The 17,500-nt window shown below is 40.0% G+C and overlaps 1 protein-coding gene across 1 annotated transcript in view; it reads left to right on the top strand.

The window, feature by feature from the left end:
• LOC125029410 (dual oxidase 2-like) overlaps positions 1-17,500 on the top strand; it is a 101,853-nt gene that overhangs the window by 63,089 nt on the left and 21,264 nt on the right. Inside the window, exons 15-22 of the mRNA XM_047619258.1 lie at positions 1,534-1,664; positions 2,234-2,437; positions 2,623-2,727; positions 4,233-4,423; positions 4,585-4,770; positions 5,519-5,668; positions 7,715-7,890; positions 8,396-8,851. Coding sequence (XP_047475214.1) covers positions 1,534-1,664; positions 2,234-2,437; positions 2,623-2,727; positions 4,233-4,423; positions 4,585-4,770; positions 5,519-5,668; positions 7,715-7,890; positions 8,396-8,851 — 1,599 coding nt within the window. The remainder of the gene's footprint in view (positions 1-1,533; positions 1,665-2,233; positions 2,438-2,622; positions 2,728-4,232; positions 4,424-4,584; positions 4,771-5,518; positions 5,669-7,714; positions 7,891-8,395; positions 8,852-17,500) is intronic.

Genomic DNA, 17,500 nt, shown 5'->3' with positions numbered 1-17,500 from the left:
AGAAACTATTCGAAGACAGGAAGTAGAGGAGGTATATTGTAAAATAGTGGAAGATGGGACAACAACCATCAAGCTCAAAACTGTTTACAGCTTGCCTTGAGGAAATATTCAAGAAGCTAGAATGGAACGAAAGGGTATCAAAATAGGAGACGAATACCTAAACAATCTAAGATTTGCAGATTATATTGTTCTCTTCAGTGAATCTGCAAAATTAAATGCAGCAACTAATAAATGATCTGTACAGAGAAAGCCTGAAAGTCGGAGTTACGATGAACAGGAAAAGATCATATTCAACAATATTTAAGTATTTAACCAATGCATCCTCCCAGTTATGACCTATGGATCAGAAACATGGACTACAACCAAATTAATGGAAAGGAAACTAATAAGTGCCCATTGTGGTTGATGCTGGAAACTAGCCTAAGAGATTGGATGATGGCGATGTGGAACAGACAAAAGTGGAAGAAATCCTTGGGAGCATCAAAAAGAAGAAATGGCGATGGGCAGGTCATATATGTCAGAGACAAGACGACAGATGGACAAAGAAAGTAACAGACTGGAATATATATAACATAAAGAGGCAAAGGGGCAGACCAGCGACAAGATGGCGTGACGAAATAACGAAATTTGGGGGCAAAGATTGGAAACAAAAAACGCAAGACAAATTTGGAAAAAAATTGGGAGAGGCCTACGTCCTACGTCAGGCTGATGATGATAATATATATATATATATATATATATATATATATATATATATTTATATGTGTGTGTGTGTGTACAGATAAATAGATAGATATAGATCTATGAGTGAGTGTTCATTTATCAATCTGTCTATCTATATGACACACAAATATATATATATGTGTGTGCATATATACATATATATATATATATATATATATATATATATATATATATATATGTATGTATGTATGTATATATAATACAAATAGATAGACAGGTAGATTTAGATATGTTAGTGTGTCTATTTATCAATCTATTTATCTATATCATAGACACACACACACACACACACACACACATACATACATACATATATATATATATATATATATATATATATATATATATATATATATATATACACACGTGTGTGTGCGTGTGTGTGTGTATATATATGTATCTATATGTATGCATGTATGCATATAAACTATATATATATATATATATATATATATATATATATATATATATACATATATATATAATGTATATATGTATATATGTGTGTGTGTGTGTGTGTGTGTGTGTGTGTGTAATAGTATTTGGCAGACTACGATCTTTTGTATAAAGTTTTTCATACAAAAATATATCAAAGGCGTGAAGACTGCGCTTGGTAGAGGCCATGTCTAGATGGAAGTTAGATGAAAATATGTTTCAAATATGAATTACAAGGGAACACTTCTCCATTTATCTCAGGATTTAACAGGCTACTGCCATCATTAAGTTCACAGAACTGTACCGTCAAAGATATCAGACAAAAAATGTTTCAGTAACACTGTCGTTTTGCAGTTTGTTTACACAGGAGGAAAGGGATCGTCTTGGGCAGGTGAGAATCCTCGACGTGATCCTCTCCATCACGAACCTCGAGCCGTCCGTCGACATCCAGGAGGACCCCTTCACGGCCGTGCACCAGGCCAACGGTCAGTCGCGCGAGTGGGCCACCTTTTGTGTACATACATACATACATACATATATATAGACACACATATGTGTGTGTGTGTGTATTTGTGTATATGTGCATATATACATTAGGGTGGAGCGTTTTTTAACTTTTTTTGAAATTCATTTGTGGCTAGTGTGGAAAAGGTGCCAAATGGTGAGAAAAAAATGGTGTTAAAAGCATTTTTCTCTAGGACAGTATCTTCTGTCCCCGCCATCTCATCAAAGTTGGAGAAATAAGGGTCTAAAATGGGTAAACTTCACATAATACCCCATTTTTACAACTTATTATGAAATGCTTGTGGGTAGTGTGCAATATTGTTTTCGAGTTGCATATTAATAGCATACTAAATATGGAAGCTGTACAAATATATCTTCTGTCCCCGCAATATATATATATATATATATATATATATATATATACACACACACACACACACACACACACACACACACACACATGCATGATCTTCAGAAATCAGAAATGAGAAAAGTAACCTTTAGATTAATGAAGCCTTTACCTCCCTTCCATATCGTGTTCCACCCCCAGGCGTCGGCAACAATTGCATGGTGCAGCTATCTGTTCCCAGAAGCTGTACACTCCATAACAACGTCACCGCGACCTGCAATTATCTGCCTCAGATTTCGGACTCGAACGCCGAGGAGTGCACGAAGCCCGAGACCTACGACTACTTCTCAGGGTCCGAAGTGTCTTACATTCTCGTACTGTTCTTTTTGCTCGGACTTTGTTTTGGTTGGTAACAAAAACATGCATGTCTTTCGTCCCCAATTTCCGTGTGTTTATATCTCTATAGTAAATCTGATTAAAGGATGTCTTCTAAAGAAATATCCTATTGAATGACGGTTAAAAGTCACTGACCAAATATATTTATAATTTTGTCGAACACACACACGTGTGTTTTTTTCTTTATTTTCCAGCGACTGTGGTTGTTGTGAAGGTCATGGCTGTTATGAAAGTAAAACGCCACACCAAGAAAGCATTTTCGTCGTTCAAAATCCAGGAAGGTTCTCACAAAGCAAAAGGTACGGACTTGGCAGAGGGGAGTGAATGCAAGGACGTCAACGGACGTTGTACACTGCAGTGTGTGAACACAGATTCATATTAATTAACGTTCATATCTAAACCAGTCCGGAGTTCGGGAAAGATCCTTCCATCTCCTGATAATATGTATATATATAATATAATATAATATGAATATATATGTATATAATATGAATATATATAGACATGTATATTAATATTTACACACACACACACACACACACACACACACACACACACACACACACACACACACACACACACACACACACACACACACACACACACACACACACACGTACATACATATATACTCTCCCAAAAGTCATTGGTATAGCTGCTGGAATTTGAACTGAACATACAGTTGCCACAGTACTGTAGGATTGGTAATCGTGAAAGTGGGCTGCACCTTATTCTTTTATTGACCAAATATCTACTCCCATGCACAATCATATTACACTATGCACTACATGAAGAAGGATATGTGACCGCAACTTCAGAGCCATTGATTGTGCAATTTGCTGCCAAACGGATATTAGAAAGAAAAAAATACATCCTATGTGTCGATTAGTATAAATGCATATGACAAAATGCATCTGTATCATCAGTTGCAAATAGGTGTATGGGTGTACGAAATACTCGTATTGTCAAGGTATTCTATTTGCATTCCATAATTGGTTTCTTATAACCTGGAAGCAACAAATAAGTAAGAAATTTCCATAATTTTTTTGAAAAGTTCATTTCGAATCCTCTTTACAACACTGGTTGGAATCAGCCTTGCGTGAAAAGAACTTGCCTTGATGTTTTATTTTGTTTTACTATCGATAATTTTTAGAAACAGTTGCCCAATGTTTAACTGTCTTTCTAATTGCTTTAAATCTCGAGATCCAGAAGCTGGATCTGATATTTTGTTTTCTACTATTTTTAATTGAAAAAACAGAAAGGGAAAAGTTTAACTGATATAAACTGATTCTGTTCTTCCCTTATTGTAGAGAAAATGGCGATAATTATGGCTATTGGAATTTGGCAGGCTTGCCGTAAAACCTTTTCCTCGTCTCTTAAATATTAACTTAGCAACCATTTCTTTTTATTTAATATTTTTGTGAGTCAGTTTGATGTCTTATATGAATCCCAAAATTGACTGCATACTTTTGTTTACCCTGAACCATGGCGTTATTCTAGAAATCAGTTTTACGATCAACATACTCTATAATTCCTATTATTAATTACTCTCTCTCTCTATATATATGTGTGTGTGTGTGTGTGTGTGTGTGTGTGTGTGTGTGTGTGTGTGTGTGTGTGTGTGTGTTTGTATGTGTGTATATATTTATATGTATATATGTGTGTGTGTGTGTGTGTGTGTGTGTGTGTGTGTGTGTGTGTGTGTGTGTGTGTGTGTGTGTGTGTGTGTGTGTGTGTGTAGTACATTACATGCTTTTAGTGTGGACATCCAAGTGAAGTTCGTGTGGATCTCTCCAACCAACAGAGCGCGTGGCTTTGAGGGAGAGCCGGTACGTGGTGGTCCGGCTGGAGCAAGAGTCGCGTCGCATCGAAGTGACTGGGACGGGGCAAGAGCGACTGCGGATTATCGATCTCAGCAATGTGCAAGAGATGAAGGTTCGCCACCTCCAGGATTTCACACAGATGATAATCTGTGTGTCTAACCATTATGACCTGGTGAGTTCTTGGTACGCCTTCGTGCTTATTTGCTTGTTCCCTCTGTTATTTTATATGCATTTAATATCCTAGTTATGTCTCTTTACCTATATATCTATGCATATAAGCATAGATATTTTTTTCTTTTCTTCTTAATGGCACACTTCATCACGTACTTACAGTTTCTGAGTTTCGAAGATGGCTGGCATGCAAAGAGACTGCACAAGGAGTTGACTGAATTCTGCGAGAACCTTGGCATAAATCTAACTTTGACCCCAGAGTCCAAGACTTCGCTTCAGTTTGGTATAGTTACAGTCAAGCAGAGGGAAAAACAACTGGCCGATTTTTCGAGGGTTGTTCTTTCCAACGTAAGTTGGTTCTTTTGCTTTGGTGTAGATACAAGCATGGTTCATATAGAATTTATAATATATATATATATATATATATATATATATATATATATATCTGTGTGTGTGTGTGTGTGTGTGTGTGTGTGTGTGTGTGTGTGTGTGTGTGTGTGTGTGTGTGTGTGTGTGTGTGTGTGTGTGTGTGTGTGTGTGTGTGTGTGTGTGTGTGTGTGTGTGTGTGTGTGTGAACGTAAGCCATCAGATATCGACGAAAGAGGTTGGCCTTAGTGCAGATGAATGAAAGGAGTTTCAACTTGCTGGTTTATTGCTGAAGATAAGTATGAGACCCCTGTGTGGCTTGGCCTGTCTGCCGTGTCTCTCTCTCCTCCGTCTAACGAGAGGTGCCTTTTTATGCGGCGGCTCCCTTCGAGGGCGGATACTTACTTCCGTCGTAGAAGTACCAAAGAGAAAGCCGATCATTCGCCCAAGGAGGAATGGCAGCTGCTTGGGACAGGGGTGTGAAACGTAGGATCCGGTCTTGTTATGTATTATTTACAATGTGTGTGTGTGTGTGTGTGTGTGTGGGTGTGTGTGTCTGTGTGTGTGTGTGTGTGTGTGTGTGTGTGTGTGTATGTGTGTGTGTGTGTGTGTGTGTGTGTGTGTGTGTGTGTGTGTGTGTGTGTGTGTGTGTGTGTGTGTGTGTACATATATACAATGCACTTGTTACTGATATACATAACCTTAGAGTGTATTTTCTGCCCCGAGCCAGGCATTTGGGTCCAGCAAGCAAGCGGACGTGGCAGCAAACCTAATTGCCATGGGTAGTCACAACAAAAATTACTTCCTATCCATGGAACTTACGCAGGTAGAACTCGCAAACCAATTGGGGATGTTACCTGACTCCGTCTTCGTTAAACAGGTAGAGTGTGTATGACGAATAAGAGCATACTATTATTAAACAAAGTCTAGTGATGTTGGACTGTTTTAAATGATATAGCCAATCTTCATTTAATAGACTGCGACTTAAACGTCTATTAATTCCTCTCCCCATTTAAGTGACTAAATACCTTAGGGGAGTTTAAGCTTTTAGAAAGGTCGGACTTGTTTAGTAATACTTGCAAAGAAGAAACTAGGATTAAGCATCTCTTGAATATTAACTTTGCCGACCATTTCTTTTTATTTAATATTTTTTGTGAGTCAGTTTGATATCTTATATGGATACCAAATTTGACAGTATATTTTTGTTTATCATATGAAGATTGGGTTCATGTGTATTTATTAGTCTCTCTCTCTCTCTCTCTCTCTTCTCTCTCTCTCTCTCTCTCTCTCTCTCTCTCTCTCTCTCTCTCTCTCTCTCTCTCTCTCTCTCTCTCTCTCTCTCTCTCTCTCTCTCTCTCTCTCTCTTAGCGATATTGCGTTATGCGTCGGATAAAATACTTCATCAGGGCTAATGATGAATTTTAGAGGGAATGTCCTGTTTTTCTCATTATAAATACCCTATACTGAAGGCAGAAAACTGCAATATTCTAAGATAATAAAGATCGTTATTAGATAGTTTGTTAAAAATGCATACACTTTCCTCTCCTTTTCATCCTTTATGATATTACGTGGTAATTTGATTTTTAAACATAAAACTATACTGTTTAAGGTGCATTAAATTTAAAACCAATATAAAAAAGGAAATAAAACTTTGAATGTTTTGGTGTTGTTTTGTTCGCGTGATTAACCATTGGATCAGAATGTCCATTAAACAGTTATTTTTTTTAATCTTAAGAAATTGCAATTCCCTTTTAAAATTCATCATAGGACCCACAGAAAGTCTGATACCAAAATTAGCGCTCTTATCCGTTATGTAATGATAATGGCAAAATTTGCCGCTAATCCCCTGCCTACGGGGCTCTCAGTTATGAGAAGCAGCCCTCGACAAAAACGGTACTCACGGACCCCGGTTCTTGCTTTCTTGGAGGATAAACAGAACTTGCACGGTAGTGTTGCTGTCGAAGTTGTAGCGGAACGCATAGTCCACAAGGGGAGCCTGGAGGATGGCCTCCTGGAAGCAGAGGAATCCATGTGAGCTTGGCCGAGACTTAAGGTCGATTGTGCAAAAATGTTAGGAACTAGGTGAGAGGTGTTTGGTTGATCCTCAAGGGATCTTGGGTGTTTCTGTGTAATGTGCACAAATGTTACTATGTAAATTAAACAGTATATTTTGTTTTCTAGAAGAGGACAGTAGTTTCGAACTGGCTCCTTATGGTCTTGTTAATGATAGGGTACCACAAGTTTCTAAATTACATGCTGAGTACAATTGATATTTAAAGTACAGCAGCCCATTCCAAGACATGTGTCTTAGGGGATGGCAACTGAAATAAAAGAAACATGGGGTCCATGACAGTGCTAAATTTCAGCGTGCTAAATTTCACGTGCTTAAAGGCAATAGCGCACAATTCCCGTCTGCTTTCGAGCTCACCACACAATAGTCGGGCACACAGCTGAAAAATATAGGATTTTTTTCTACACACTTTTGATATTGGGTCATGTTCATTTTCTTGTTTTGCTTTCAAGATTCATGATGTCAGAGTACAAAATAGATTTTAGTCTCTGACTTCCCCTGTTACTTGCCATGATTTGTTATATACATTAAACTATACATTCGTGTAACAAGCTATACTAGAGCTTTCTGATGATATAGTTTTCTATACTCTGCCAAATGCAGGTGGTACTTTGTCATAACCCTCGTTTATATATCATTATTTCACTGTTATCGAGTTTAAAGAACCGGGATGAAACTTTACTTTCAAAGAGCCGCGTGGCCAAGGACGGGTCTGGTAAATTTTTTGCCTACTTGCACAAAAGTTCTGATAGGTATTCTAGTGGCCAACTTGCTGTGCATTTCAATTAAAACTGGTTGTAGAGTTGATTGTAATTTTTCAGTGCACCCTAGTGAACAATTTCCCTATTCACACAGCTCTTCCGGCTGATGGACCAGGACGGCAATGGTTTCATAACACTTAAGGAATTTTGGGACGTGATGGTTGTGTTCGCTCGCGGGAAGCCGGAGGAGAAAGCCAGGCTCATCTTCAACATCTACGACATCTCCCGCACAGGCCAGTTGTCTGCGCCGGACCTGGTAGGCATGGTCAGGTGAGTGCAACTAGACACTATATTATGGGAATTCCTACGGAGCACTTCCAAAGTGACATCGTTTACATTCACACACATGAAGATATGTGTATGTGTTTATATTGCACATATTCACCCTATTTTACTAAAGTAATGAATCTTAACTATGCAGCATTTGTACATCATGTACATCGCTATGTAATTCACTGTCCTGCCTCGTCTGTTAAATGAAGTACAGTCCCATATGCACACTCAACCTCTTGTCTGAATAGCAAGGGAGAGACTTGAAAAAGAGGGAGGGTGATGACAAAGGCAATATAAAAGTTTTTAAATATTAACTTTAGGCGATATATGCTTTAAAAACAGTTTAAAGATAACAGTGATAAATAATGATTTAGAAAGTCATTAATAATGAGTAAGAGTAAATATGCCATATATTCATAAATGCGAAGTTCTCGTGTACAATATTTAGTGATGTCCATCTATATGATAATCTATGTTTAATTTTCCTTCTTACTCCTTGAAGGTCTACCCTGGGAAGCGAAAGCAAGAACCAGGACATCAGCCACATCGTACAGACGATGCTGCACTCCGTTGGCGTCAGTGCTGACCAGCCCATCAACTTTGAACAGTTCCAAAAGATATTCAACACGAGGAGTGACGTCTTTAACCATGTTCAAATTGATGTGCTGGAGATGTCGCGTAAAAGTAATTCCCGCTTCAGCCTCTATGATGAGATCCCCACAGGAGGTTTCGCCGCCGAAGCAGCCCGGAAGGAGTACGACGAGGCTCGCCAGGAGATGCTGACCCAGGAGGAAAGTGATGAAGTTCCAAAGGACAAATTGTGGTTGGGCGTCGAGCTGTCCGAGAGCTTTCGGTCCATCGTGAACAACATCAAGAACAAGCAACAGACCCTTTTCTGGGGAACATTGTATACTATCGTGATGCTGCTCATATTTGCCGAGAGGGCCTATTATTACACGTGAGTTATTAACATTCACTTAGATATAATTTCAAGAAGTAATTCTCTCTCTCTCTCTCTCTCTCTCTCTCTCTCTCTCTCTCTCTCTCTCTCTCTCTCTCTCTCTCTCTCTCTCTCTCTCTCTCTCTCTGTCACATACACATGCACGCACGCACGCACGCACGCACGCACGCACGCACACACACACACACACACACACACACACACACACACACACACACACACACACACACACACACACAATCAGCCTAGCTTGCCCTCACTTAGTCTAGCTTCCCCTATTTCTCTCTCTCTTTGTTGGCGTATGAAAATGCATTCTACATATTTTGAATAATACTTTGTTGGTTGAGGCCCGCAAATCAAGCATCTCTTGTTTCTCCTGTTGTCAATGTTTATGAGGTTGTGGCATCTGGAGAATATAATGAAACGTGAAAATGGGCACAGTTTGAGCAACATTGAGAGGGAAGGGAGGGTGCCCTTTGAGATGTATAAAAATGTTTCATAGTTGAAATGCTATATTTGGTGTAATATTAAATAGTAAATTTGTATGCTGCTAGGAAACCACAAGAGTGGGGGAAAATAAAAACAACAGAGACTAATGGTGGCAGCTGCCCAGGGGTCATGCTAGGACAAATAAAAACGTGGTCTAAGCGAGGGGCAAGGAAGACCAAAGGATCGGCTGGGCTAGACAAGACGAAGGAGAGCAAAAATGCATGTGGCCAGCTGTGTGACCCTGAATCTTATCACCAGTTCAACAAGGAACACGGCTTGGTGGAAAGTGTTTAGTGAGAGCCGGAAGAAGAAAGTTCAACACACTTTATACAAATCATTTAAGGATATGCAGTTAACTGTTGCCATATCTGAGGACTTTCATTAACGTCCCTCAGGGAGGTTCCCTGACAAGGGAAAGCAAGATCATGTGTAGTTCTCGGACTTTTGTGTGAGCCTGGCTTAGTCAAAAGGGCCTCGAAGCCATGGTGGTCCATTAAGGACTGATACTCCCTACCTTTCTCTGATGCACTGGTGGTGAGACAAGTCAGAAGGGTCGGCCACTGAAACGGTGGAGGATATGAAGCTGAGACCTTTCAATCTCGTACGGAGAAGAGGAATGTAAATTCTAAGGGACTGCTTTCATTGCGAGCTTGAGGTACCCAGCAGGATCTCTCACTGCCCACCTGAGGCAAAACCTTCCAGCACCGCTTCCCGTCGACATCCAGGAAAGCCACTGTTCCCACAGATGGTTCCATTTAAGGCCCAGCCACTAAAGGGACATCTTTAGAACCAATAGCTGAATACTTATGTTTTATGAGATTTAGCAGATTGTTAAGCCTGAACGGAAGAACCTTGTATTGACTGTAACTCTCTCCCTGTGCTAGATGCAAGGAAGGGGAAGAATGGATTAATTATTAAAGATCTGCTGTTCAACAGTTCAATTTTGGATTAACATTTTATATAAAAAATCAAAGCATGAGTATTATATTAAGAATCAAAGAATAAAGGTTATATTAAAAATCAAATTATAAATATTATGCTTTGTATAAAATTATTACATCAATATTATGCACAATTAAATTTTATCAAAAAATATTATTCTCCCTTAGGAAACCATCATGACCTATGTCACAATTCTCTCCCAATTATTTTTTTAGTTTACATGGGGGAGACAAGTACATACACCTTTGGTCTGAGAATTATGCACATCTTTCCACTGCATGTGCGATCGTAAATGGCTCTTGGTATCCCTCAAAACGTATTTCACTTTTAGCCATCACCGGCCCATGAGTCAGTCTTCTTAGTTAACACAACCTCTACTTGTCGGGTAGGATGACCACCCAACTGCTAAGGTCATCTCTAATCCCTCGCAATTTGTTTCTAGAGGTATGCCTACATTGCTTCCTCCATTTTCCGCGAAGACAACTTCTGATGGTGGGTTTTAAGTCGGTGTATGGGAGAGGAAAATGAGCATCACAGAGCTGAGCGGCAGCTGCCTTGGCCTTCCGATCAGTTTGATCATTCCCACTGATACCAATACGCTGGCACTCAACAGAGGGTTATCTTTTTACGTGCAGACATCAGTGCAAGCCAATCTTGAAACTCCATCACCACTGGATGTGATGAGTTTAAGCTCTTCATTGCTTGCAAGGCAATATGAGAGTCACAATGTTACAATAGAATGGTTCATAAGATTTCTAGTCCTTTTGACTGCTGCAAGGATGCCATGTAACTTTACAGTGAAGATTGAGGCTGCCAAATTCAATCTTCCTGCTCAGTGCTGCAAAGCCCACACCATCTTCATATTTCTAACCATCTGTTTATATTGCATATGATCCTTGGTACTTACAGTGTTGAAACATTTATCTCTGATTTCTGCTTTGGATAACTAGAACCTTGGTGAAATTTAAATTGAGATCTTCCACAAGATTCCTCCTTCTCCTGACAGGGGATTGAAAACCAATCTGGATGTAGGAGGTCCCAGAATCCTTTGTAGTCTCGTGTAGTAAATCAAGTAGTATTGGTGTAATGAAAATAGTGGTTCTCCACTTAGCATACAGGGACTCTACAGGTGAAAACCTAAAACCCCCTTTACAGAGTCTGTGAGTCCAACATCCGGAGAGTTGTGGGAGTTGCAGATGAATAAGCTTCACATCCATAGTCAAGTTTGCTATGAATAAGTGCTCGGTAAAGCCGCAGAAGCGTTGTATGATCTGCACCCCAAGACAGGTGTGAAAGAATCTACAAAATACTAAGCGCTTTTGTAGCCTTTACCTATGACTGTTTGATGAGAAGGATCCATATAAGCCTCGATTAAAAAAATAGACCTAATTGCTTCATTTCTTGGACAAAATGCAATGGGTTTGCTTCTAAATAGAGGGAAGGGTGGAATTTTCCTGTTTTGTGGAAAAACATATTCATGGTCTTGCTTGGAGAAAATTTGAACCCATGGTATGTTCCCCACTGCACAACTGGGTTTATTGCAGTTTGCAGGTGTCCTTGCACATCTTGTAAGCTGCCTCCAGACCAATACAGTGTAAAGTCATACTCATACAGACTACACGAGACCAAATGTACAAGAATGTGACAATAGGCATCCTTGATGTTGATGAATGCAAACCAACACCCACAGTACAGGGCTAGACACGAGCAGCCAAGGTATTTGGAACTTGTAAAAAAATTATGAAGTAGTGAAACAGCTCATAAGATGTGTATCATTAGTGTCCCACTATACCTCAAAGAACTGATTCAGGTGTACCTTGCACACCATTAGTTTGATGATATCCTTTCACAGGAGCTTGTCACCATGGTTGGGGGTTGGTCTGCCCAACTTTGATTGCCAAAAGAGGGGCCCACCCGCTTAAGGCCACTAGAGATTCAAATAATTTCCCAGTCCTGTGTCCGCATCACGTGCCAGAGAGGTGGATGACGGCCTGGGTGTAGGGGAGGGGCCTTCTGATAGATGCATGATTTCATCCTCAGGAGGTTGTTATGCACAATGTTAGGATAGTGCCAAAAAGAAGGAAGTCCCTCTGCCGGTTCCCATGATCAGCTAGGAGTTCAGGTCTGCAAGGGCCTGGACCTGAAATGCCTGTCGTGCCAATGCCCAGGCCTTGAGTCCAATGCCAGTCTGGCCCCTGAGCCTGTAAGGTCCAAGCAACTGAAGAGCGAGGAAACGCCATGAATGTTGTCTATGTCTCCCTGGGGGAAATTGCAGACCAACAGAAAGTAAGGCACTGTCTAATACGGGAGCCACACCCCGCCCCTCTCACCTGTGACCTTTGAACCAAGGCAGTGCAACCCCCACTAAGCACTCACTAAAACTTCCTCTCCTCTGGCATCCCCACAACCCCCCAGTCGGCAGGGGGGAGGGGGGGGATGAGAAGAAGCACATCCACTCTTCCGGGGTCCTTAAGACACAGACCCCCAAGGCATGTATCCGGCCTTTACTTTGCCCCAAATGTTCTTCACCAGAGACTGTATATCAACAACTGAGTTATGGAAAGCCTTTTGGGAAGGTGTGGAGTGGGAAGAAACCATGAAATGAATATATATTGGTCATAGCGTATATTACCAAGATTAGAATATATGAACATTTTCTGACCACTGTAGTTATATTTTGTAAATTTTGTATACACATAGATGAGTCCACAAATGCTTAGTCACCAAGAAGTCAATAAGTACGTCGCCAAATTTTCCCATTCCTTGTACTTTCAGGGATTTTTTTTATAATTAAATGTTAATAAGGTCATTGTTGTTATTTCAGACATGACTTTTTCATGTTATTAACAATACTGATAGCAAGGAAAATAAAATAAAAAGCTTTCCGATAATCAAGGAAACGGGTAAACAGGTATTACATGTATGTACTAGACATCCCTGCGGTAAAGTCTGTAAATATTTCCTACCACCCAAGTAAATAAAGAAAGGATGGAAGAACAGGGGAAGGGGAGTGACAGCATCAGGTTTGCCTTCGCAAGAGTGTGCATTAGTACGAGCCTTTAGGAAACCGCTTAATGGGCTCGATGGTAAGAATAAAAAGTTTCTTGTATCCTCTCCCTGACCAAGAGGGCAGAAAGAGATACAAACATTAACATCATGCATCTTTAACTACAGAAACGTGGAGCAAGTCCTCTGTCTTTAGGAAAACATCGGGCAAGCACTGATGGAAAGCAGCTGCAGCTTAGGTAAAGACCATAGGGTAAACACGCTGAGAGAAGCCCTCACTTGCAACGGGTCATGGGGAAAACTGACAAGATGTTAGAAATCCCAAACAGAGCATGAGGAGCCTGGCAGCACACTGAACTGCACAGGACTGCCACAAAAGTTATCAGGCAGAGCACATTCGAATAAAGGCACTCCTCTCCCTCACTCTATCCCTCCCGAGCTGTTCCTGTCTTCTCGTGTGCCGCCACATGGAAAACATGAGGGTGAAAGGAGAAGAGGAGCAAGCGGCTCCCGAGCTTATAAGCCTTCATCTTTAGGCCAAAGTTGAAAACTTGAGAAAACCACGGAACCGGCTCTGAGGGGAAGCAAATGTGGTCTAGACTGAAGGGACTCGGAGGGAAGTTTAGGCAAAATGAAAAGTGACTCTGAGTGGCACATTGCTTGCTAGTGGCTTAGGGGGGAAACTATCAAGATGTCTATAATTTCGTGCAGAAAACAAGGAGTCTGGTGCTACGATCATCTGTAAATCGCTGTAGCAAACAGCAGCAAATCCAACAAGGGAAAAAGCTGTACGTATGTCCTCACACCCAGCGAGCGTAGCCAGAGGGAGGGAGCGAAGACGTGGGGAGCAGGATAAAGGCGGATGTACAGTTGCGGACTTTTACTTTATTTCAGTACACTTACAGTGCCCCACTTTGTACATCTGGCAACAACAACGATGTAAACATAGAGTAAATAGTATCTTTATGAATGAGGCGAAAACCTTAAGTGTTATTGGTAGAATATAAATGACCAACAAGTGTATTAGTATCTATTTTTGAAAACTTTATAAGCCGTTTCATCTTTCGTTTTCCCAAGCCTCCGGGCTAGTACGGTGGTAACGTGCCGGCCTCTCATCCGAGGGGTCGGCGGTTCGCGCCCCGCCCAGGTGCGAGAAGTTGCAATTGTCGCCTGGAGGTTACTGCTGTGGCTGGGCACCACGGCGGGTAAGGACTAAGCCGAGTCAGCACTAGCTGATACACGTTAGCGAATCGACATTAGTCGACACAGGCCGGGCCGGGCTCCCCTCATTGGCATAGCCCGGGCGAAAGCTCAGCTTCGCATATCGGACTTATCCTTATCGTTTTCTCCAGTCAAGTGTAAACACAACATGTAGTATTAGCTATCATTCACTTTGTTGTGGGATATTTTTTAAGATGCGATTTCCTGGGATTATTTGTTTATCGACATGGCAACACAATAATTTTCAATTATAGCTGCATATTTCTTGAAACATGAAAAAGCTTCATTTTTTATTCATCTATGTATGTCAGCTAAATCAAATAATAATACAAAATCGTTGATGGTTTTGAAAATGCTTCTAGTGGCCTAATCGAACTAATGAAGTGCTTTTTTTTTTCACTAACAAAGACTGATTAAATAAACCGAAAACATGTTACAGATAATTCATTATAGAACATAATTTTAACGCAAAACTGTAGTAAGGTTGCAATGAATATATAGATACTTTATCATGGTGTGTGTGTGTGTGTGTGTGTGTGTGTGTGTGTGTGTGTGTGTGTGTGTGTGTGTGTGTGTGTGTGTGTGATAAACTTACTCCCAACATATGTGCTGTACGATATCTAATATCTCGAGAAAAAAATCTTGTTCATTTCTTTGTCATTTATTCAATTTTTATTTACTTTTGTTTGTGGAGATAAAATGGCATTTTATGACATGTTATGTCACAAAATCAAAGTTTTCATATATTAGCTTCAGATGTTTGAATTGATAAAATGATTTGCTTTCTTTTCGTTAGATCGAAACACTGATTCAATAAACAGAAAATATATAATGTTATGATTTTAGAACGCAGGGAACGCAGTTATAGTTATGTGTGTGTATGCTGAGGAACTGATAAATAATAGATAAATGAATATGTGCGTGTGTGTGTGTGTGTGTGTGTGTAAATATATATATATACATAAATATATAATTTTTCTTTGCCGGAGGATTCAGTAAATCGAATAATTGGTAGGAGGCTTAATTTTGAAGGTATTTTTACTATCGGTTTATTTGTAAAAGGAAAAATGGTAATAACTGTAGAAATGCTGGGGGCTGTCATACTTATAGTAAGAACCATCTATCGTCATTCAAAATCTTGTCTAATCCCCAGCCAGGACATTAACAATATTCGCCCGAACATATTTAATCGGGTTTGAGTCACATGCCTTGCTTGGCCCTGGAAGGACTTCCATGTGGTTTGGGTCATCGAATCACTTCGTAACTGCCCTTGACATGTGTATAGGGCAGTTATCCTGCACGAATATGGTTGTTCCTGGGAAGGGTCAGAGGATAGCAACGTGCTGATGGAAGGTATATTTCTTTTAACAATTTAAAAATATCTGTCTAAACTGAATTTCCCTTCTCTTTCGGCGAGTTCACCAACACCAAGCATGAAAATCCACCCAACTTATTATTGGTCACGTGGCCACTCCTCGCCGTTTCATGCATACGTTGTCTGTCACATCTGAAACGTAAATAATTATATATAATCAGAACATAAAATATGACGTATAGGGCATTATCATGTATAAACATAAATCTTTATCAAAATCTGAATTAAGTCTATGAACAAATTGAAAAAGGATAATGACATTTACACCTGATATTCCTCATCCAGCAATGGAGCTTCCAGGGCGTACTGGAGGCGATGTCGGCAATGTCGTTCGTTCAGCCTCACTTTGATAAAGTTCTGTGAATCCTATCTACATGTAGGCATTCGGAACGAGGGCGGTCGTTTAGGGTGCCCTCCTCCTCCCACTTTATTCACCTGTATACCATCGAGCGGGAGACACCCGGCTCTCTGGTTATTTCACTGGGAGAGAAATTACTTTCCCTCATCCCAATGATGCGACCTCTATTTGTAATTTCAGATTCCCTTGCGTCCATCTTGAAAAAAAGTGTCAGCTTGGCAACCTCGTTTTCATATATGTCATTATGATATCATATACCATCGGACATATTCAAGTTTGGCATATATTAGGATTTGTCGCGAAATATTCAGGGATTCATTTTCAAACATACGATTTCATGTTTTTTATTTATTTATTTTCTAGATGGTTCCACTTTCTTCAAACTACGCAAGTTCCGGGTGAATAAACAAGCGCTTAGATGACTTTTCACACATCGAGAAATAAGTATTTCTATCATAAACTTAAAAGTTTATATTTCAAAACTTTGACATGCACTGACAAATACAAGGGAAATATGATTTGCATACGTGTCAGGTAGAGAGCGAGATTAAATTCCTATTATATCAGAATGATTTTTTCAATATATCATATATGATACAGCACATGTATTGGGAATAAGTTTTTAAGACTTATTTTTCACTCTCCTTGGAACCAATCAGCGAGTAGTTGCTCGAGTTGAAACAAGCAAACAAGTATTTTCTCGCTCAGCTGATCGAATGCGACTCCTCAGAGAAGCGTCACGACTTACGGAATAATAATAGCGAAAATTAGGGTCAGATTTTAACACAAGATAAAAAGCATTCAGAAGATTATAAAATAATTATACATACTGTTTAGCTACTCATCACCAAATATTGACTTAGAATTTTTATAAATATTTCACGCACGCACACACACACACACACATACACACACACACACACACACACACACACACACACACACACACACACACACACACACACACACACACAAACTCACACACACACACACACACACACACACACACACACACACACACACACACACACACACACACACACACACACACACACACACACACACACACACACACACACACACACACACACAAACACACACACACACACACACACACACACACACACACACACACACACAGAATGAAAATATCTACATATTTATTGTAGCCCTACTGTGATTTGCGTTAGGCTAATGTTCTATAATGAAAAATATAATGTAGGAGCTACGAAAATCATTAAGAAAGGTATCAGTT

This window comes from Penaeus chinensis, chromosome 10 (assembly GCF_019202785.1).
Source record: "Penaeus chinensis breed Huanghai No. 1 chromosome 10, ASM1920278v2, whole genome shotgun sequence".
Taxonomy (NCBI): Eukaryota; Metazoa; Arthropoda; class Malacostraca; order Decapoda; family Penaeidae; genus Penaeus; species Penaeus chinensis.
This window is presented reverse-complemented; position numbering and strand designations above follow the sequence as displayed.